Source organism: Podarcis erhardii (assembly GCF_964252035.2).
Source record: "Podarcis erhardii genome assembly, chromosome: 9".
Lineage (NCBI taxonomy): Eukaryota > Metazoa > Chordata > Lepidosauria > Squamata > Lacertidae > Podarcis > Podarcis erhardii.
The window spans coordinates 55964246-55988191 of NC_138512.1; the positions used below are offsets into that span (position 1 = coordinate 55964246).

The 23946-nt window shown below is 41.4% G+C and overlaps 2 protein-coding genes across 7 annotated transcripts; both read right to left on the reverse strand.

Annotated features, from left to right (window-relative positions):
* Positions 1-2949: 2949 nt before the first annotated feature.
* LRIT3 (leucine rich repeat, Ig-like and transmembrane domains 3) lies at positions 2950-13687 on the reverse strand. 6 transcript variants are annotated; one of them, XM_081876844.1, is made up of 4 exons: positions 13320-13687; positions 9154-9644; positions 5404-5709; positions 2950-4600 (listed from the first exon to the last, which is right to left on the reverse strand). In XM_081876844.1, the coding sequence occupies exons 2-4, from the start codon at positions 9617-9619 to the stop codon at positions 3522-3524; spliced, it is 1851 nt and encodes a 616-aa protein (XP_081732970.1). In that variant the 5' UTR covers positions 9620-9644; positions 13320-13687; the 3' UTR covers positions 2950-3521. The 6 variants fall into 6 exon arrangements, with proteins under 6 accessions (XP_081732970.1, XP_081732966.1, XP_081732969.1 ...); XM_081876840.1 differs by lacking the exon at positions 13320-13687 and adding an exon at positions 12622-13312; XM_081876843.1 differs by lacking the exon at positions 13320-13687 and adding an exon at positions 11877-12607.
* A 314-nt stretch (positions 13688-14001) lies between these two features.
* On the reverse strand, positions 14002-23206 carry RRH (retinal pigment epithelium-derived rhodopsin homolog). The gene is made up of 7 exons (XM_081877150.1): positions 22269-23206; positions 20623-20813; positions 17984-18083; positions 16402-16555; positions 15330-15498; positions 14433-14611; positions 14002-14210 (listed from the first exon to the last, which is right to left on the reverse strand). The coding sequence occupies exons 1-7, from the start codon at positions 22372-22374 to the stop codon at positions 14105-14107; spliced, it is 1005 nt and encodes a 334-aa protein (XP_081733276.1). The 5' UTR covers positions 22375-23206; the 3' UTR covers positions 14002-14104.
* Positions 23207-23946: the final 740 nt, after the last annotated feature.

Consider the following 23946-nt stretch of genomic DNA (forward strand, 5'->3'; position numbering starts at 1 on the left):
AGGCAATTCTCTACCCAAGTAGTTTGTATGAAAATGCATATACTAGGGTAAAGTGTGCATTAAAATGCATATATTATTGAATGTGGTATAAAAAACTGCATTAAATGAGGGGGAAATTCTTTCCAAAAATATCAGGCAAATTGGCATACAAAAATTAAGGGAAAATCACACTAAAATGCAGGTGAGTTTTCAAGATGACTTTTTGGGGGGGGCAGATCTTTTAAAAATGCAAACTGATGTGAAAATATGGAGAACATAAAATTGGAAAAACTGACAGTCAGAAACTGAAATTGACATATCCACCAATCCCTACCCAGTAGTTCCTTCTAACTCACTTCCACACCAAACATTTAGGGGATTTATACTGCTTTGACAGTCATGGCTCCCTCCCCCCTGCCCTCAAAGAATCCTGCAAACTGTAGTTTGTTAAAAGTGCTGGGAATTGTAGCTGTGAGAGGGAAACAGCAATTCCCAGGATTCTCTGGGTGAAGCAATATGCATTAACTGTGCATTAAATGCATGTGTGGATGTGACAGACGATTCTCCACAACTGGGGTGAGAAAGTTGAGGTATAAAATGCACTGTGGAGGAAGTGTTTCACCTTGCGAAGCAAACAAATCCAGCATAAGATATAGTGCACTAGCAATGGCCAAGTCTTGTTTATTTCAAGACAGTCTGAGACCCACATTCTCCTAACATTAGCTCATTGTGAACAGTACCTTTACTACAAAAAGTTCAAGTGAAAAAGGGTGAAACTTGGCATAAACTAGGTAACTCAATGCTGGACATAATTAAAGCAATTGTAAGTAAAACATATATTTCAATTATGGCTTTATTTCTAATCAGGAAGTGAGATAGTTTTGTTCCAAATTAGGCCAGATTCAGTTGCATCTGTGGAAAATAAGTGAGTTGCTTTGAGATCAATATGAAAAGAAACAGGATGATATATCATTCCATCAAACTCAACTATGAAGTCTTTGAATGCCTTTTCCATTTGCAGTCAACGCTTGATTTGAATTGACGAAACAGGATTTTTTTAAAAAAAAAAACCTACCTGAAAATATTCCAGATAACATTTATGGGGAGTGTATCTTATTTTTGAGATATTTTGCTTTCTGTTTATTCATTTGATGCAACTTTGTTTTTAAAATAATATCTATTATTATTTTGACTTGATCAGATAGATATAATTCTCAATGCACCTCCAAACTGATCTGTCCTTATGAAGCTGCAGTTTTACAAAATTAGATCCCAAGGAAGGAGAACCTCTTTGGAAACCGTGCCCAAAGTCAGGATGATTTGTTAACCAACATCTTCAACGCTGCTTTTCCTTGATCAGTGCTGCAACCAACACTTCTAGAATATCCTGGAGTTCCTGGAAGTGGACCCTTTCAACAGTTGCAGCAATTGTAAGCAGTACAACACCACTTTCAAGTTAACAGTTCTAAAGGTTTTTAACTACAGACATGTGGATAAGCCTTCAACAACATACCAAGCTATGCTACTAATAAAATTGGGACCCAAAGTCTGTAAAGTATGTATTCAGGGGAAACTAGTTGATATGGAAACTGAACATGCTCTGTCTTCATTGAGCTATTTTTTTGTTATCCCCAATAGGAGTTTCTAAAGATGTTTGTACTTCTGCCAACCCTGGAGTTTCCCTCAGCCTGCTGACATTACTCTCTTGTGCAGATAATGTTGCTTAACATAAATCTGGAGTGGCACCGACATCTGAACACTGGAAAGAGAAGGGGAAATGTTTTGCACTGCCAAGAGTATCCCTGGCCTTGAAATCCTATTTTATTTATTTATTTATTTTATTATTATTATTATTATTATTATTATTATTATTATTATTATTCAGGATTAAACAAAAATCATGGAGTAATAATGGTTGGCCAACTGCTATAAGTCATGACAGCTGAAATGGACCTTCCATAGTCCACAGTCCACAGCTGAATTGCAGGTGCTGAGGAAAAGCAATGAGGGAGAGCTAGTGTTGCCTATATCAAAATATCTACCTCAGAAGGCCTATTTCAGTGCCTGTCAGTAAAGGCTTTAAACTGGTTAGCATACTTAGCAGGACCTTCTCAGCAGTGGCCAATTCCCCATCTCTTTTCTCAAACAGTTTTGATTGGGGTGGGGCATGAGCGAAGGTAGTTAACTACTATGGTATTGCTGAATGATTTTTTCTACTGGTGGTTGGTTTATTATTGCTGGCTGTGTTTTAAAAGGTTTTATGGAATGGATTTGTATTTTAAAATATTTCAAGCTCCTCTGTGGAAGATTTCTTCCAGAAGGGAAGGAGAAACCCCTTATTTAAGAAACCCTTTAAATAAACAAGCAAAACAAACATGCCCTGCTATGTGCCTTTAGACATCTGGATCAAAATTTGTTTGATCAAATCTACCTTGATTTCCTCTTATATCTTTAGCACTTATATCTAACCTGGATTACAGTGTAAATTAGAAATATATTACTGTAGCTATCTTCTATGCTAGCTGCCACCAACCATGTCCCTCCAGATGTTTGGAACATCAACTCTCATCACCTCCAACCAACATGAATGTGTTGGCAGGCAGGCAGGCAGAAATGAGAGCTGTGGTACAAAACATCTGGAGAGCCCTATTTTGGGAAGGCTATTATGCACTTCTGTATAACAAAACACTTGTATCTTACAAAATTCTATATATTCATCCTTTCCTTAAATTCAGAATGCAGATAAAACTTCTCCCAAATGTATCCATCATATACAGCTGATGCATAATTTCTCACAAAAAAAGAAAGCCATGAATTTTGACTAAGTGGGTTGGATCCACAGTTAGTTAGTTAGTTAGTTAGTTAGTTAGTTAGTTAGTTAGTTAGTTAGTTATCCTCCCATTCCTTTGAAGTGAATGGGACCTAAGTAGGTCACTTAGTCTGGATCCAACCTGCATATCAAACAGCATGTCAAAACAAGGCATTATTTAATGTTCAACTGGGTTCTACAACACAAACCACATTTTTATCACCAGACATCTCACCCACAATTCAAAAAGCAGAATTAAACCAACGAATCCACACTTATTTCAATGAGTTGTGCTGGATTATGGCCCTTGTATCTGTCAAATGTCCAAGCATAGAAATCTAACATTTTAACTGCACATGAAAAATGTATTTTTTAATACCTATTAATCTAAAGTTAGTTTATATAAAAACAAGAAACATAGATAGCAATGGACAGGCTGGTGGTACATGTTTTACACAAAATCTTTCATTTGAACAAGAGCAAATTGATAAAAAGACAGAATATAAACAGGCAGAATGCTTCAAAAATAATACAAAAGTTCAAAAATGTCACTTTTCAAAGAGGCATCCCCCCCCCATATGTCCCACCAAAGACGATTCTGATTTCTATTCAATGCTGCTGTCCTTAATCCTCACATTTTATAACTGGCACTGATCCAGCATCTGAAACAAGGCTGCAGTCACTCCCCTATTCCCCAGTAGGGATCTTCAGATGGTCCGCAGAACACCCAGAGTCAGCAGAGGTACTCTGACCTTGAGCCTTCACTTTTGAAGGTCATCTGAGAATCCATACTTGACCTAGAACACAGCAGTAGTCTTTCTGACTCATCGGTGTTCCGCCGAGCCCAAAGCTCCCCACCTGCCACCACGGAACGTGGTTTGAGGGAAAGGGTTTCAAATTTGACGTAAGTCTCTTTTTCAAGGTCATCTTCCCTGACAGGTTTTGGTTTCCTGTGAAGCATTAAGACTTTATACAGTAAGAAAAATATCAACGGTAAGACAACGGCACAGGCCACCCCACCAGCTACCAGCAAAATGGGAATCTGATAATCATCTTCCACGGTAATTCCATCAGTGGAGAAAATGATGCATTGGTCCTTCGTAGGTGGGGTCCCTTTGGGAACAACACAGGCCATATATTGTGTGCTGGGTTCCAAACCATCTATGGTGACTTTGTTTTTTGAGGGGTCTGTGCTCAGGGGCAGCATGTCTTTCTCCCCATACTTTGAGTACAACACAGTCAAAGAAGAGTTGCTTGTGACATTGGCAGTTTTCCATGTTAAGGTCACTCTTTCATCAGTTTCAGGAATTACTCTTAGGTTTTTTACTGCACCGTTTTTTTCAGCTCCTGCTGCTGCGCTGAGGGATGTCCCGTCATCCTTCTTGCTGACATCACCTGGTTGTTTCTTGCCTCCATTTGTATTTGATTTGGCATTCTTTCTTCCATCTGGCATTGACTTGGGTGGTTTTTTGTCACTGCTTCTGTCAGTTGTAGGCCTTTCACTGGTAGCCACTGTTGTAGGAGAAGTGGTGCTTGAAGGCAATGTTGAAGGAGAAGTGGTGGTTGTATTCAAGGATTCTTGTTTGACCTCTTCCTGGGTGGTGTTTTGCTGGTCTGTTCCAGTCTTTTTCCCATATTTTTGTGGAGAAACAGTTGTGGTGACAACGCCAACAACAGTGACTGTAACAGCAGCTTCTGACATTCCAGCCAAATTTTTGGCCTTGCATCTGTAGTCACCTGCATCCTTGTAGGAAATGCCTGTCAAGCTGATGATGGACCATCTTACACCTTCACCAGGACTTTCTTGAATAACTGGAAAACAATTCAATGCAGGTGAGTGTGATAACCTGAACACGAAGCAGCAGCATTCATACTACCTTAGTGTGCTTTTTGTGGTGTTACAACATACATTTCAAATGACAAGGAACTTTTTTCATAGGGCTACAACATTTCACTGATTAAGATCAATCAGTTGATTAAGGTCAACCCGTTAAAAACCTTTAAGTCTGATCATTCAGACACTATCTTAGAAGAAACATTTCTCCTGCAGTATATTGTATTTTAATCCAAAATCCACTGGACTCCGTAGGACTTGATTCTAAACAAATATATGCAAGGGTGGGCTGTAAATCTGTTTCAGGTATGTGAAACTGGTTGAATGGCACAGGATCCAAGTCAGCCCTACATACAATGATCTATAAAAACTGATTTCTTGTTCTGCCTCTCAGACCAGCAGCATCCAATAAAAAAGATCTAATACATTTCTAAAAGGAAACACAGACCCTGGGTAAGTGCCTGGAAGCCCTGGAATTTCACACCGCTTGGAGACTGGGGTGGTGTTCAACATAAGGAAGGAGAGGGCAGCAGGAGAAGCATCATTCATATCCCTGCCATCCATTTCACCACACTTCCTCTCTACACATGAGTAATGCACGAAGAGGGCTATAGTGGCTGGCCAAGACTACCTAGTGAGCTTCATGGCTGAGTGGGCATTTGAACTCCAGCCCACCACTCTTGATGACTACACCCCTATTTTGGTTCTCAGTGATCTCACAGGTCACTGTCAACTCAAGGTAAAATGACCTATAGTCTCCCTTTTGCTTGAGACTCAATACCTGTATAGTTCACCGGCACATTGTCTGACCTAACCCAGGTGAGTTGTGGGGTGGGGTAGCCAGTTGCATCACAGCGCAGTAGGACGTTGCTTCCCAGGGGCGAGGTGATCTTTGTGGCCGAAGTCATGACGGATGGTTTCAAGCACTGTTCCAGCTCTGCTCTTTGGAACAAAATCCCAGCCAGGCTCTCAGGTCCACTGCAAGCCACAAAAGGGTCCAGAAGCAAAATGGTGGTATCCACAATTTTGGAAAATTCAATTAGCTTGGAAATCCGACAGTCACAATACCATGGGTTGTCTTGCAAGCCTGAAAACAGAAGAACAGTATGCTCATAGTCTTGCTAGCAATGCAACTCAGTGTACATATTGCTGGCTTAAAACACAGCTAGGCCGTTCTTTTTCTCAATTCAGATAAAAGCTAGCTTGGGAGAAACACAATATTTCATAAGAAATGACAGGGAAGGGCCATAGCTCAGTGGCAGGGGGTCTGGTTTTCTATAGTGGCCAACTGAATGCCTTCCAGAGATCCACAAGCATGAGGAAAATACCAACCGCCAGCTTCTGCGGGCAACTTGCTTACACAGCCAATGCAGGAAGCTGATGGGCAGAAGAGGTGAAGCCTGCTTTCTGCAGGCATCAGTTACATGGGCAAGTTCTTGGCAGGGATAGGAGCGTAGGAAGCTGCCTTATACTGAGTCAGACCATTGCACAGCTGGGACAAAGGGCAGGGAGCCCAACAGCAGGTAGAGACAATGAAAGGCAGAGCAAGCTAATTCTAGCCTTGTCCCCATCCTCCTCCCTCCTGAGTTTCTACAGGGTCAACTCTGAGACTCGGGAGGAGGAAGCCAACAGGCAGTGCCAGGCCCTAGAGTGGTTGTCAGTAGGAAAGTGGGCTTTGAGGACTCAAGGCTCAGGTTGGTGGGTTGTGCCCCATTTGCCCTAACAGAGCAGCCTCCACTAGACACTAGAGGCAATGTCTTAGCAATAAGCCTACAGTGCCAGTCTATCTGGTGCTGTTCTTTTAGCCTCATCCTGCTTCTCATTCTTTAAGCAGCTGAAGTTATGTCTGACAACATGGGGGGGGGAGAGAGAGAGCTTAAGTTATACCAAGCCAGGCCTTTGATCCATCTAGTTCAGTACTGTCTGCAATGACTGACAGTGACTCTCTAGGATCAGTGGTGTCTCCCAGCACTGTAAGATGAGGACATCTCCCTCCCTCCCTCTCCCTTCTCCACACCCTGAAATGTTTCTGTCAAGGTGGAAGTCATGGAAGTAAAGAGGACAGATAGCAATGGGCTAACTGCCTGAAATATTTTGAAATAGCTTCCCATTGTACTTTCTCCTTTTAGCCCACTCCAAAATTTGAACCACATTACACTTCAGTGAAAAAAGGATGAGTCCAGGTACATCTCACTAACCAATCAATGTCCCCCACCAATCCGTGCGCCTCATTTTGCTGCCTGCTCCCCTTTTCCCTCACCCTCAGATGTATCTGTCGGTAGTGACAACTGGAATTGCAAACTCTTAAGTTTGTCCTTACAAGCCCTTTGGGAAGCGTAATAGCTAAGTGCTAAAGCTTCTTCTTTGCATGCAGGTGGTCTCCAGTTCAATCCATGTCATCTCAGGAGAGAACCTTGCCTGACATCCTGGAGAGCTGCTGCCAGTCAGTGTAGATGATACTGATGGACCAATAGTTTGACTCAGTAGAAGGTAGCTTCCTATGTTCACTTAATTCCAAACTTTGATGCTATCATTAGAGTAGAAGGCACCAGTAAATATATTTAAGCATGTGCAGACGGGAAGCCAACCCAAGCATCCAAATTAGAATGAATAATCTGTGCACATGGTTAAAGATTTGAAGAGAGAACAATTTTGGGGGGAGGGGTTAAAGGAGAGGGAGGGAGGGAAAAAATTAGGATAAAAGAGTAGGGACAAAAGAATATACTGTTATGCATAACTAATAGGAGGATGATTTTGATGTATGTTATAGTTAGATTTTCAACTGAATGATTTTTTTGTAAGTTATTTGACGAGCCTGGAGGAAAGTATGAAGAAGAAGAAGAAGAAGAAGAAGAAGAAGAAGAAGAAGAAGAAGAAGAAGAAGAAGAAGAAGAACCCATGCAGATCTGAATATTGCTAAAGGGCCCAGCAGAGAAATTCAGAAAGAATAGGCGCTACCGAACAGGAGAAAGAAAGATGGGGGAAATGAGAGACAAAAGCAACATTCTAGGCATGAATTTCTATTGCAGCCGATTCAACAAATGAATCCCTAATTCAGGGCAGTTGTGCACCAGCTCTCTTGTGCAGAAACAGCACAAGGAACCTTAAATGGCTCCCAGAATTTCCAACACTGAGTTTATTTTAGAATTGGAGATGCAGGACTTTTGTTTTGTTGGCTTTTGGCACTGCCAATTCTGCATGCAAAACAAGATAATTTGTGAGGGGGCACCTTATACTGAATCAAGATCAGCAGCAATGATTTATGAGAAGATAGTGCAAGAGAAGAATCAAGCCACAGGAGAAATGAGAAGTGATTTAAAAGTCATGTGTACAGCATAACCTTCAAAGTGGGGCATTCAGAAACTGGTGCTCAGTTCCAACTATAAAAGGAACAGCACCCTCTGCTGAACAGCGATTTGTACTACCTAAGTTGTCTAGCAAAGTAACACCGCAAGGATAACTTTGGAATTTGGACAACCCAAAAAAACGTGTTTCCCAAAGCGTAGTGAATGCATCCCTGGGGATACATGAAAGGGTCTTAAAGAGTGCACAGCAGAATATTTTTATTTTATTTTATTATAGTTAAATCATATTATTAATACTACCCCCAAATTATATCTGTCCTAGAAGGGGTATTCAGGTAAGACTAAACTCTCAGCAGGGGTATGCAATTCTTGAAGGATTAGGAAACACTGCTATATAACATATAAAGTTAGCAAACTCATTCTCTGAATGTGGACAATGGTGCATATTTGACCTGGCACATATTTGTATGTGCTACTTGAACAGCCCATCACTGCACAGGAGAGATGTAACAGCAGGCTTTGTGAAACCTCAAGAGTTGCCCCCATATTAATATGCATATTTGTAGAACACATGGGCAAAAGTACAATCTTTAGAGGGGTGGAAAACTAGGGAGCCCACTCCAAAGCTGCTCTGTGAGGAGCTCAATGGACATGGAATACTGACTGCCTCTTGAAGAAAACAGAAAACTGGGGTTGGGAATTGAATGGAATGTCCTGGAAAAGGGTATCCTGAGCAGAATCACATGACACTGCTAGATTTTGTTGCAGAACCCACATGTGTGGTTATAATACCAAAGCCAATGACTTTGTGTATGTCCGCCCCCTGGATCATGAATGGAGCTTTTGTCAGGTCAGTTCCTTTAAGGCGCTTAAAGCAAACATGTCACAGTAATGCACATCTGCAGTGGGTTCTAGTCAGCACATTAAAAGCTCACGAGGCACACAAGCAGTGGCAATGCTCCCCGCTAGTCAGCAAAGCAGACCATAGGAATTGTGGGTGCTCCAATCAACACAATAGACAGCATTGATCAAACTATTCTAACCAAGTTCCACATCTTGCTGTTCTCACATTCCTTTCATGCTAAAATGCCAAACTAAAATTTAGGGAAACAGCAGTGCAAGAAATGTATGGCCAGAACTATTTTTCAATGGCCCAGGGACTCATTCAAGATTCATGCCAGCTGGCACAGTTCAAAGAAGGAATTTCATGATATTTGCTGGCTTACCTAATATGACCCTCTGTATTATGGAGTCTGCATTCCTGGGATCTGTGTTTCTGGGCAATCCTGTTTCAGAAAAAGGAAGCAAGATATCCAAGATGTCTGATGGCAGAGAGGTTAATTTGTTGCTCGATATGTCCAGGTAAGTGAGATTCCTCAGATATTTGCCGGCCTCAGCAGGAATGCTGGTCATTAGGTTGTTGTGTAAGTCAAGTGTTCGGAGGTTAGGCATCTCAGCCAAAGATTCCCAAGGGAAACTCGACAGCAAATTCCCATCCAGGCGCAATTCATGCAATAGTTTTAAATTATAGAAGCTGCTCGTGTCAATGTTTGCTATAGAGTTGTAGGTAAGCCACAGGTATTTGAGATCCACCAGGTAGTAGAAGGCTTCCGTCGGGATCTTTCGTATGACAGTCTTTTCTATCCGGAGTTTCACTGTATCCACTGGAACGTTTACAGGTATCTCAAACATATCAGGATCATTGCACAGCACAGACCTAAGGTCAAACAAAAAGAAAGAGGCGATAATGAATTGTTTTCAATGAAGTTTTCAAGGAACCCGATTTCCCTCACAGCCAAGGGTTTGGATTGCTGCCTAACCCAGTCAATAGCACAGTATAAAGGGGGTCATGATAACCCAGGCTTCCTCAACCTTGGCCCTCCAGATGTTTTGAGACTACAATCCCCATCATCCCTGACCACTGGTCCTGCTACCTAGGGATCATGGGAGTTGTGGGCCAAAAACATATGGAGGATCAAGGCTGAGGAAGCCTGTAATAACCTTTCAAACCCTCCTGTGAAGTCCGCTCTTTCATTGCAGGTTGATGTTAAGTGAGCAGAGGAGGATGTAGCCCACACGAGAGGAAGTCCACATGGTGCTGAACAACACTGGCTGGGGATGACAGGAATTGGAGACTGAAAACAGATGGCGGCAACCACTCTTCATTCCCACTGGTCTCACACCAAACTGATTGCCTTCAGCGGGTGTTGTGCTCCTTCTGAGGTACACATACAATGTGCCCATGACACACTTCCTCCAAATTGGGTGGGCACAACAGTCTCAGACACTCACCTGGCTTGATGTTTCAGGCAGATTTACTTGAGCATCAGCTACTCTCCTCAGGTGTAAGAAAAAGTCAGAGCTGAAAGGAGGGCAGATGACACCGTCCCTCACCCTACTCCTCTGCTTAACCATGTGCTCCCCTCACCTGCCGTCTGATGGTACAATAGTACCATTTAGGAATTGGTTTAGCCCCTCATTTTTTATTTTCTATCTATCCCTAGGCCACCTTTCAGGGCAAAAGGCCTCACAAGGCAGTTTACATTTAAAACAACAATAAAACCTAACATCACATTTCAATAAAAATTTGATCATTCAAAGCCTAAAATACCACACAGGAAAACAGCATGATACACTTAATAATAATGATGATAAAATGTAATCAGATGTGCTATGTGTCCTTCAAGAGAAAGCCATCCAAAATAAACTGGTTTTGAAAACCAAGTTATAGCCTCTACTACTGGGGCCATAAGCATATTACTCAGGATTTCAACAAGGCCCAGCGCCTTGTGCCTTTTGCCGTTTGTGGTATCACCTACTAGAGGCCACAAGCAGAGGGTAAGCACGATTCAAGAAGGAACATGGGCACAGACGACGCCAGATGGCTGACAGCATACATGATTTACAGTAACTATTCTTATTAAGCTGCTATAAGATTGCAGCATATTTGTGCAAGAGAAGAACTGCACAGTTCCTAAAGACAAACCCCTTTTCTAACTGACCACTAATTCCATGACTCTCTGACCAGAGAAACACTAATGAGTTCTCAATAGGATTATGTAAGAACAAATGGTGAAAACGAAACCTTAAATGTGGAGCACCAGAGCCAAAGAACCTTCAAGCACAATTTCTAACATATCTAGACTCAAAAAGCGTCTGGAATGCTTCTGAATTTATTTTCTGAAGGAAGGATTTTCAAAACCACTTCATCTAATTGAGCTGACATTTTGTTCCCTTCCCCCACTTGATGGCATTTGGGAAGATAAGGCAGTGCAGTCCAAAGCGTTTCTACTCCCACTGTAAACCGGTATAAGATTGCAGCATATTTGTGCAAGAAAAAAAGAACTGCATAAATCCTAAAACCAAACCCCTTTTCTAGCTAACCATTATATCTGGCTTTAGAAAACTAAAATATATCAAAAAAATAAACTAAATGATATTTGCATGTGCTGAAAATAACCATCCTCTCATGAATTCCATGAAGCTGCTGAGGCAGGGTCCAAAAAGGCTAAGCCTATCATATTAAAAATCTCATTTTAGAAATTCTAGACAATTGCATTTTTACTTTCATTTGTGTTTTACCTTATGCTGCACCATCCATTATTTCCAACAGTTCTTAACATTTGTTAGTCACTTTAAGCAAATCAACATCTCAAAGCCGCTCACGATTAAAAAAAAAAGATAAAACCAATAAGAAGTCAACTATTTAGCAAACAATGTAATACAAACTGCAGACGTTTGTATTGCTTTTATGTCCTTTGTCCCAAATAAGGTACGATACAGCTAAATGAACATTGTTTTCTTTTCCAAATTGAGAATAAAAGACATGTTTTGAATCTATCATTACAAATTGTGTTGAAGTTTCCAGGCCTTGGCTTCACTCCAGTGGTGTTGCTGAGGACCCCACCACCCACCAAAGAAACAGGCTTCTGTCAATAGATTGCCCCACCATATTTGCAAATGATTGCTGTGGGGCCACAGAATCCACTGCCTCCTGAAGCCTGGGTTGCACAAATAGTTTGTGGCCTACAATCAAGTCCCTGAACCTTCTCTTGGCTCAGTGCACCATCCTTCTCTATTCCATCATTCTGGAATGGAGCAAAGCTGAAATTCGTGGGCACGATTGCTCTCATAGAATTCTGGACCTGGATATCAGTATCTTCTTTGTTTCAAATCTGGCTTCCCTACGGAATGAATAACTGTAAAAAAAAGTGATGTGCGCTGACTAGATGTTCTTTAAAACTATTTTCAAAATACTGGCATTGCAGAAGGATGTAGATTCTAGGGGCATTTGTCCCAAGCAATGAGGGAAACAGTTCTATACTCGCTCACTTACCAGTAAAGCCACAATGACTATAGTGGGGTTTACTTCTGAGTAGACATGTATAGGCTTGCATTGACATTTCCCCCTGCAGTTTCAGCCCCCTTTACTGCAATCCAATTAGATCAGACTTTGCGACCAGCTACCCTGCCTATGCACGTAGCTTACTATAAGAGTGCAAAGTGGGGGGGGGGATTCTAATTTCTCCCCTGGTATATTAATTTGCTACAGAAATAACTTGCTAAGCACATGAACCACTGTAGCATTTACACCAATCACTAGTAGCATTGGATGTTTTTTTGAAATTTCATCGGCTGCTTTCCTGTGGTTGTACTGAGTAGCATTTTCTTTTGAACAGAAAAGAAAAGCCTACCTTGTTCCAGTGTCGTCCCCTCTGCCATGATAGATGCAAGTGCACTGAGATGGGCAGAAACTATCGACTTCTTCCAAAAAGCTCATCACAATGCAGACAGCAGCAATCAGATACATGACTTCCTTCCAGGACAATTGATATACCCAAAACCTAAAATCTTTTATTCCTAGGCACTCCCTCTGTGTGCCACGGCTGTGAACATAGGCATCCATTTAGTAAGAGCAGATTACCCTGGATTAACCAAGAGCTGCAGTTACTTAACCTTCAAATGTATTCTGCAAAGGATCAGTTGAAACAGCTCGCTCCTTATTGTGTCAAAGGAGGAATATATTACCTTTAAATTGCAACCATCCTAAAGAGGGACTCTTTAAATATCAAATGAAAAACTGAAATTAAAGCGGGGAAACATCACCAGAGTAACTCACAATTTAGACAGCCATTGCAAGTAAAACACTACCTTTTTATTTTTTAAAAAATGCTCTATGCTTTGAATAACTGTGAAGCACACCTATATTACGCAGCAAAAATAAAACACCAAATTGGCAGAAGCAGAGAATGGGGGCAAAAATGCTTTTTGACTGTGTGCTATTGTAAAAGACCAATTATTTTAAATTAACAGCTGAATAAAATTAGCTGTATACAGATGGAGACCCATGAAGCATAAAGGAACTGATAATCATTTAATGAAATATACTTACAATTAGTAGCAGATGGTACCAATAATCTGAGTGCAATAATCTTGAAAAGTGGCTTCCTTTTGATTAAAAACTTAACTGTTTGTCCTTTGCTCTTCTTTAAAAACAATCACATATTTGCTTTTTTTAAAAAGCACATATTAGCTCTCAGATCTAATTACTTTCTTTCAGAATAGTTTCAGTAAAAATCACTTTGAAACATACAAGAACTGGGAAGAGAAGGTGTATTGCTCGCTACTGTTTTTCTGGTGACATTTGTTTGCTTTTAAGAAAAGAAACAGGAATATTGGCTGTTTAAAAATATACTTGTTACTGTAATATGGTTTATATTATTGATGAAAATGTACCATCCCCTCCTCCCTCAACCTAACAGGTACAAAACTGACTAATAATTGTGGGAAAGGATATAAACCAGTCAAAAAAACTAATCTCTGAAGTCTTGATTTTTATTGATATTTTATTATAAGGGCACACGCCTATGAAATATTGTGCTTGTACAATGAACCACAAGGGTCCTTTTGCTAATACAATGCTGCAGCAGATAGCTTGGCACCAGGGGTCAGCAACCATACAGCCTGGGCCAGCCAGGACCCTGGTACATCTCGGGGAATAAAATATATGGTGCTTGTTACCATCATAGCTACCACAGGATCCAGCTATGGAGTCCAATGACTTGAAAGTAAGCAAAGGCCTTGTAACCCAACTATCCGCAAAACAGATCAGACTTGCTTCTTTCCAGGGATTCGGCAAGCAAGTAAACATAGAGGCAATGCTTTCCATCAGCATCCTTAGGTAATTGTGCTTTGAGACGCACTCATTGGCAAGAAGACATGGTTGATTGTGATCTCCTGCCGTGTTTGACATCTGACCATCGCAAAGATGGCCCTTCGAAACCTGTAAGAGGGAGAAATCCTTTCAGTGTTGGATGCATGAATTCTGTGCCAATCCCTCAAATCCCAAGAATTCCACCTCCAAGAAGTGAATGGCTCAAGGCCACTCATGAGCGTCACCGTCCAAGTCCAGCAGTCTAACCACTGCATCACACCGGAACTCTCACATTTACAATTATAACACATTCTCTCCCCACAGAATTTGTGGTAGAAGTGAACCACTTACTTTTTGTTCGCAATGACATAAATACAGGGATTATAGAATGTGGAGGACTTGGCAAATAATGGCGCTATAATTGCCATGGCAGGAGAAATTTTCCTGGGATCCCCAAACGAAGACCATAAACACACGATAGAATATGGTGACCACGCCACCAGGAACATTAAAATCATGACCACAGACATCTGTAAAGGAAAATGAACAAAGTGTGATGTCCCAAAGTATTTTCAGTTCTGTTCTAGCATCTCTTTTATCGTTACCTCAGACCTTCATTCTATCCAGCCTTCCTTTTTTGTTACAAGCCCATCTACGGTTTGAATAAAGTAGGGATGGAGGGACACAGGGGAGATGTGAGGACATGGGAGGAGGGAGGCTTGAAGGAGCTGTGAAGATATTTGGTTTTGTGAGCTGTAAAGGAAGGAATTTGGTTTGGCAAAGTGGATGGTGAGGAGTGGCAGAGTTGTCAAGCAACATGAGCAGGGACGGCAACCCCTAGTGCAGTATTTTTGGACTACTATCATCCCTAACTGGCAAGACAAGTGGTCAGGGATGGTGGGAATTGTCCCACAGCAGCAGGAGACCCAAGTTTGGGTAACAGTGCCCTAGGATATCATATTTGTGATTAGCATGAACATATGTAGCTCTGTGGTAGAGCAACTGCTTTTCATGCAGAACGTCCCAAGTTCAAGCCTCAGCACCTTCAAGTATGGCTGGGAAGCCCCCTTTCTAAAACCCTGGGGAACCACAACCAATCAATCCAATGAACTTGATGGACCTATAGTCTGATACAGTCTAAGGCAGCATCTTATGATCTGATGATTTGTTTCAGCACCTCAACATGCAAAAGAAACTGATTTCCTCCCCACTGAAACAGAAAAGGGAGCTCTGCCAGAATGACCATACCTTTGTTACATCTACTTGATCAGACCAATCTATGTTGATGCTCTCCAGGCAACTGCTTCTGGCGTACCGCTTCATAGTTCGCGAAACATTGAAGTAACAGTAAAACATGACCGATAGCGGGATGACAAAGTTAACGGCAATCACAGACATCGTGAAAGAAACAAAGGATCTGAAAGTGAAAAAAACCCAAATAAGATGGCTAGAAAACACCACCTTTCATCCTGGTTTAACTGTAAGATTAGAGTGAAACATTTTATGTACTGTACAAGATGTTCTAAAAGTGTTTTTTAAAACTGTACCCATCAATAGTGGCTCCATTTTGGCTGGGTTTAGACACACAACCTGAAATCCTATAGCCACTTAATAGGGAGTATTTCTCATTGAACCCAATAGCACTTACTTCTGAGTAAATATACAAAAGGATTGCGACCTTCACAACTGCCCACAAGGGTTTGTTTACCCTTGTCAACAGTTAGGGAGTCTGACTCTCTTGAGTCTCTTACTCCATCTATGAATGGTGCACTATGAAGACTTTAAATTTTGCTTTTTAATAAAATAAAAAACCCTTACTTTTATATAAGATATAAAGAGAAATAATCAAAAATAATTTAAATATAAAATCAATACAATATATTTAAAAAAACCCATGTTTTATATTCTTGGAGGAGAAAACAGAGTTTGGAAACCTTTCTTGCCCTCTTTACAAGCTCTTTCCTCCCCACCAACTTCTCAATATTTGCCACCTTTTATGGTGAGAAGATGAGTTTGGATTTGATATCCCACTTTATCACTACCCGAAGGAGTCTCAAAGTGGCTAACATTCTCCTTTCCCTTCCTCACTCACAACAAACACTCTGTGAGGTGAGTGGGGCTGAGAGACTTCAGAGAAGTGTGACTGGCCCAAGGTCACCAAGGAGCTGTATGTGGAGGAGCGGAGACGCAAACCCGGTTCCCCAGATTACGAGTCTACCGCTCTTAACCACTACACCACACTGGTGAGGCTGCACTGACACAAGCCCAGTACAAATTTACGAACAAACACACACGTACTACCCGACAAGTCAAAACATACGCATCATTTTTCCTCCAGTTCACTGTACAGGTAGCGCCAGTTGGATCTGGGGCGTAGCTTGCCCAGCCCACAATCGGCATCGAGGCCCAAAAGACTGCATTGATCCAGGCAGCAAGAATCAGAACTGTGTAGTTGTTAGCAGTAAGTCTACTACCTATGGAGACAAAACAGTGATACCTCTGTTTATTCTCCCTGGTCGCTTATAACATTTTACACTGAAGTAAACACAGTGTTTTAATGATAACAAAACTGTATAAACCTATAAAAATACAAAATCAATCTACACTTATTGTAGATATACACAAGAAAGCCCTCAGGCATATTAATACCCAAATTATATATTGGCTTCATATAGTTAATGAAATGGAAGCATTTATCTTCCCCTTCCATCAACAAACTTTTTACAATCAAAAGGTGGCCCCCAAAAGACAAGAGATGACAAAACACCATTCCCCCAAACCAGGGGTAGGGAACCTATCACTGCCCTCAAGGTGCTGTTGGTCTGTTAAGTTCCATCTGCCCCAGCCTGAATGGCCAGTGTTCAGGGATGATGGGAGATGCAATCCAGCAGCATTTGAAGAGTCACAGGTTCCCCACACCTACCATGAACCTTTCACTAATAGGATTACCCCTGTACTTTATTTTCATTTATATCACACCTTTCTCCCATGATGGAATTCAGGGCAGCATGCATAGGATTCCCAGGCAGTCTCCCAGCCAGGCATTGAGCAGAATTAAAAGTTTCAGCAGAGTAGCTTCATTGTGTGCCATTTTCGAGTTAGGAGAGACCTGGAAGGTAATCTATCCCAACTTGCTCAGTGCTGGATCTCCAATGCAAGATATGTAAGTAAAATATTAAAATGGTGCTTTTGCCCACGAAACCATCATTTAGTTTCCCTGCTCCCAGATTATCAATGCTCTGGGCCTTGTGGCCACAAAACAAATTTTTAAAAAATCCTTCCAGTAGCACCTTAGAGACCAACTAAGTTTGTTATTGGTTTGAGCTTTCATGTGCATGCACACTTCTTCAGATACAAACATAATGTGCATGCACACGGAAATTCATACCAATAACAAACTTAGTTGGTTTCTAAGGTGCTACTGGAAGAATTCTTTTTATTTTGTTTCAACTACAGCAGACCAACACGGCTACCTACCTATATCTTGTTTTATGACAGTTGAATCTCCCTCTACACACACCCCCCCCCCATGCAAACTGGTCACCAAGATTGTCTGCTTTTGTCTTCACCCCTTTCAATTTCTCAAGTGCCAGATCTCATAAACCTTATTAAAATATGACTTGGTTAACTCTGTGTGGGTAACAAAGTTTCCAAAGAGCACTAAGAAAGCAAACAGAACTGCTGATGCTTTAAATGGCAAAACTCTGTAGCATTTGTTTGCTCAACTGGTTCTGCTGTGCGTAAGCGACAATCAACTCAAGCATCTATAACAAAAAGTCTACATGAAAAATCAGATTGCATACAAAACCAGTTCATGAGTTTAGGCAATAAAATATAACCAAAACCTATATTGTGTTTTATACAGTAGTTGTGATTTTTGTTTGTGCAAGAATATAACATACCTATATGTGGCTTGCAGATTGTCAGGTAACGGTCAATTGCAACAACAGTAAGCAAACCAATACTTGCCATTCCAAAAAAGATATTTAAAGCAGCATAGATCTGAAATTGGAGAAATTATATAATCATTTTCAAGGAATAATCGTCATTGTTTTCAAAGGTTTTGAACTCTGATCCTTGTTACTGTTATTTTTGCAGTTATTATGCATTGTTGCATAAATCCACCCCAAATAATATCAAGTTTAGCTTTTAAAAAAGGTAACACTGAAGTTCACGTGTTGGATTTTGGCTAGCTGAGCATTGTTATCTGTTCATATCTTAACAAGTTGTTCCAGAAACAGCCATAAACATATAATACATATAATTTCCTCAAAATTGTATTTGGGTCTCATGTTTTTTAGAGCTTTAAGTTGCTTTGATAACTTTTCCATGAGGGAAATGTTCCATACACTTTCCAGCCAAGTTTCCAGTGTCTACATTAGATCTTCTAAATCATCAGCTATTTGTTCAGCTTGTTTGAAAAATCAGATATTTTAAAATAAGCTGAACAATGCTATTTGGGGACCAAAGGGTACTGTTTGACCTATAACAACATATACTTCATTCATAATTAGTTCCCCAAAGGGTTGAACCTTCTTGCAGCTCCACCACATATGGAGATAAACCCCCATTTGCTGAATCCTCTCCAACAGAGTGGACTAGATTGAAGATTCGTTCTGTGACTTTTTATAGGTGGATGGTGCTATCTATATGCTTTTTTTTTTTTGCTTTTTTCTGGTAAATGACTCAGCCTGTTATGTACTTAGTTGAATGGGATCCAAAAAAGCAGCAGTCTGATTAGTCCTAGAACAATAGGATTCAGAATGCAGCAGTCTGATTGGTCCTAGAACAATGCAGCAGTATGATTGGTCCACAGGAGCCACTCAATCCAGCTCCAGGTGGAAGTGAATCCGCAACCTGATTGGCCTACATGAGAATCCCAGAATTAGCCAATCACGTGCGACCCATTGTGTAAATAATGTATATAAAGCAGATATTTTGGGGGAACTTTCATTCCTCACTACTATGAGCTGAATAAAGAGCATGAAATCCACACGACTCCGAGTATATTTCACAGCCTCAGTGGGTTTACAACTAGTGTGCCACAGGCAACACTGGCCTCTTTTCTTTCCTCCCTTCCCTTCCTTTCCCTTCCCTTCCCTCCCTCCTCTGTTGCCCTCTTGTGTCTCTGCCTCCCAAAGGCTTGCACAGCTGTTTGTTGCAGCAGCCTTGGTTACAAGCTCCCCAGACAATTGGTGCCTCTGTGGCTGGCCAAGGGATGCTGGTTGCCAGGAGCTAAGGAGCTTCAGAGATTGGGGGGGGGGGCTGCGATGGCTGCCTGGAGGACTCCCAAGGAGATGGGGGAAGAGAGAAGGCTGAGGGAACACTCCACAAGGGAGGGTGTTTGAAAAAGGATGAGAGGCTGCCAGTTCGGCAGGCAAGGGGTGACGTAACTGGGCTCCTGAGCTCCACAGAGGTGCCATAGAAGGATGCAGTTGGTAAAGGGAGCCATGGACTCAAAAAGTTTGAAAACCTCTGGCCTAAGGCATCATCTCAAGCTCTGTTTCCTGCTCCAGCTGGCAGTAGTTCTTTATTTTAATCTACTCCCTGATCCTTTTAGCTGGAGGTACTGTGGGGCCTGTGGCATGTGAAGCATTTTGCCCCTGTGCTGGGTCCCTTATCCACCAGGTCTTCTGTCCATTTGTCGCCCCTAATAGTCTTCGCAGCTGAAAAATGTTATGAATAGCTAAACAGTGCAAGGAGTCAGACGTTCTACTCTAGGCAGCCATCTAGTGGCTATGTGTTTTAATTTACAAATCTGAAATGCCTCATTTCCAGCTTGCAGAGGGGTAGCAGATAGCAAAGAGCTTAGTGCTATCTGAAAAGCTAACAGATTTCTTCTGACATAAGCTTGTTTACTAAATTCTCTAGAGCCTATTTATCAGCTATTCGCTCTTTGGGAGCATGCATACCCTCCAACATTTCTCCACTGATAATAGGGACATCATCCAAGTGCAGGTAGATAGTTACCGCTCCGGCGGGAAGGTAAACGGCGTTTCCGTGTGCTGCTCTGATTCGCCAGAAGCGGCTTTGTCATGCTGGCCACATGACCCGGAAGCTGTACGCCAGCTCCCTCGGCCAATAAAGTGAGATGAGCGCCGCAACCCCAGAGTTGGCCACGACTGGACCTAATGGTCAGGGGTCCCTTTACCTTATTCCATAATAACTGTGCCTCTGCTGTAACATATGGAGTGGCTGTTAGGTCTGGATCACTGTTTGTGCTCTGAATGGAACATGAACAATTGTAGGAATGGCCTAGATGCATCTCACTTGTTTACATGCATTCAAATCAATCAATCAATACTGCCCTCTTATACCTGGAGGTCTCAGGGCGGTTCACAGAACAAAATAAAAATATAAAACCACAAAATATATAATCAAAATAAAAACAATAACCCAATCACCCCCCTCCCCCCAAAAACCCACATTTTAAAAAGGCATAGGATGTCAATCAAATCAACCAAAGGCCTTATGTGCACTTCAATTGGAACAGGGATAAACACGAACGCGCTTTGGTCTTTCATTTCTAACTTCCAAGTACCTGGCAGCCTGCATAGCCAAATTTCCAGCTTCCATGCAGATCTGAAGCTGCGGACATGGGGTAGCCAATCCCACTCACTCCAATGTCAGTGAAAGCCAGGTTTATAATAATGGCATTGGTTGCTGTTCGAAGTTCCTTATACTTAACAAAGATGCCTAGGACCACTATGTTACTCAGAAGACTCACGACTCCTGTTAAAAGACCAAAAAGGGAAACTAAACAATAGCAAATAATTAACATTGGCATTCTGGGGGGGAACCACAATGCTATTATATTATGGCTAATTTATTAAGGGTATCCACAACTCCAGCAAGGTGTTTTTTAAAAACATTTCTATAAAACGTAGAAATGTATAGGGCCTGTGGACACATTTTCAGGAGTTAGAATCAGTAAATAATACATTTGTATAGACTTCTGTTTGCTAATGTTAATACAGTGGTACTTCAGGTTAAGTACTTAATTTGTTCCGGAGGTCCGTTCTTAACCTGAAACTGTTCTTAACCTGAAGCACCACTTTAGCTAATGGGGCCTCCTGCTGCCGCTGCGCCGCTGGAGCAAGATTTCTGTTCTCATCCTGAAGCAAGGTTCTTAACCTGAAGCACTATTTCTGGGTTAGCGGAGTCTGTAACCTGAAGTGTATGTAACTTGAACTGTATGTAACCTGAGATACCATTGTAGTCTTATAATGTTGTGCTGCATGCTTTTATACAAAGCTTTTGCTTGTTTTGAAAATGGATGAAACTGCCTGACTAGTTTTCTCTTCTTTCCCTCAACCCTTTCCAACTCAGAATTATTCATGCATTCAGCAATATTGTACCCAACATATGTCCTGCTTTCCTCAAGACTGGATTACTGTAGTATGTTCTATATAGGGCTGCCTTTGAAAAGCATTTGGATCCTGCAGCTTATACAAAGCAGTCAAAATAAATCATGGTCCTGTGTACAAATCAGTGAGGATAGTTTTGAGGCTGTATTGCTTAATCATTCACTGGCTGCCACTTGTGGCTGCAGCAGAGGACCCCAAAACCAAGAACAAGGCAGAAAGGAATGCAAAATGGGTGAACTCTCTGAGCTCTCAAACCATTCCAGCATAGAACTAGCAAACAAAGAACTTCATATGGAGAAGTAAACATAGGGCTGAGAGCCAATTAATCTGCATACTTTTTATTCCTCAAAGCTACGGGTTGGAGACAAAGCCATTAATGTTCAGTAGACAAACAGAGGCCATTGGGACTTAAAGTTAGCCATGGTTTCAGTTAGCCCACTCTAAGCAAGACTGCGTCCAGGTCCAACCTTCTATCTTTATGATAAATGGTTCCCAAAACAGTGACAAACACATCATTTTACAAATCTAAATAAATTACATTTCTTTTGCAAGTTAACATGTACCATCTGAGTCACATCCACTCCACATATATGCATATAGGGAATTGCACCCTTAATGTGCATGTTCAATACTTGTTTAAGATCATAGCTTTATCATTTCACATTTGATTGTTCTAAATCTTACCTATCTTTAGAAAATGCTGGACAAAAATCAATTAACAGCTTTTTTTTTGCACTTGCATGACACAGAATGCCCCTATTCCAAGTCTTAAATCCTGGTTTTTCATTCCCCCTGCCACAAATTCCATCAACGTTCATACCTGCTGTTATCAAATAAGCTGCAACTATGTTGTGCTCAGTCTGTGAAAAGGCCGAATGAGGTTCATTTTCACTTTCCGAAAAGTTAGCAGAATCATTCAAAAACATTGCAGGGGAAAGAAAATTGGAAAAACACCCTCCAGGGTTATCCTGTAAATGGCCATTCGAAATACACACACATCCCCAGCTTTTGTAGGCAGATCCTTGTCCTGCAAAACTGACTATAAAAGTTCTTCCCTGCTGAAAAGCTCCCAAATGGATTTCCACTCAAGAGCAAAGGGGTTTACATTCCCAAACTATGAAAGGGGAAGGCTTGTTAGCTCAACAAAGAACAGCACAGAGCTGCAAGCGCATTTTTAACAAAATCCTTACGGTTCATGGCCTTATTACTAAAGAGATTAGCGGCTGCATAGGCCCCACACTTTGGACTTCACATTTTCTTTCTTTTAATGTTTCAAAAAACCGGGCAGGAGTTGATTGTTCATCATGTCTATGTTTGCATTTGAAAACCAAGTTTTTAAAAGCTATTAAGCAAAACAATAACTATAAAAACCCCCACTATTGCAAAAGACAGGGCAAAACACATCTCCATCTACAATGGTACCTCGGTTTACGAACTTAATCCATTTCAGAAGTCCGTTCTTAAACCAAAACCATTCTTAAACAGAGGCGAGCTTTCCCTAATGAGGCCTCCCACTGCCCTTCCACCATTCGGATTCTGTTCTTAGACCGAGGTAAAGTTCGCAAACCGGGACACTACTTCCGGTTTTGCGGAGTTCATAAACCAAATCGTTCATAAACAGGACTGTTCTTAAACCGAGGTACCACTGTATTTGCAAGAAAAGGTTGAAGATTCACATCCTGATTTGAAATCCCAAGTCGAAATACCTGTAATGTATGTGCTTTAAGAGCATCAACTTTGATTATTTGTCCATGGAGTCCATTACAGTGGTGCCTCGCAAGACGAATGCCTCGCAAGACGAAAGAGTTTTCCGTTTTTTGAGTCATTCCACAAGACGAATTTCCCTATGGGCTTGCTTCGCAAGACGAAACGTCTTGCAAGTTTGTTTCCTTTTTCTTAAAGCCGCTAATAGCCGCTAAGCCGTTAATAGCCGCTAATAGCCGTGCTTCGCAAGACGAAAAAACCGCAAGACGAAGAGACTCGCGGAACGGATTAATTTCGTCTTGCGAGGCACCACTGTATCTATATCAGGACTGTAGCTCAATGGCTGAGTTGAGGCCCAAGAGTCAATCCTCAGCAACTCCAGGTATGGCTGGAAAAGACTCCTAGCTGAACTTTTCGAAGTTTCATTGGTGGAATGGCATTCATAAAAACATCCAGGTGAGAGCATTCGATGTGTGACACACAGACTGGGACCTGATGGCACAAGCAGCCAAGAGGCCAACCACATATTATGGATAGCTGTGTATGAGTGAAATAATGTCAGTTTCTTTCCTCCCTGCTGGTTCCAAGTTATTATGGTACATTCAAACCAGATATCTTGGTTTGTTTCACTCCCAAACAAATCATAATCAGTAAGTCAAGAACAAACCACGGCTACATATTATGGTTTGCTGGGAGTGAAACAAACCATGATGCCTGGTTTGGACATAACACCAAGCAAGGGATCGTAACTAAAAGGCCCTCTTAGATGTGTACACAATAAACCATTAACTATG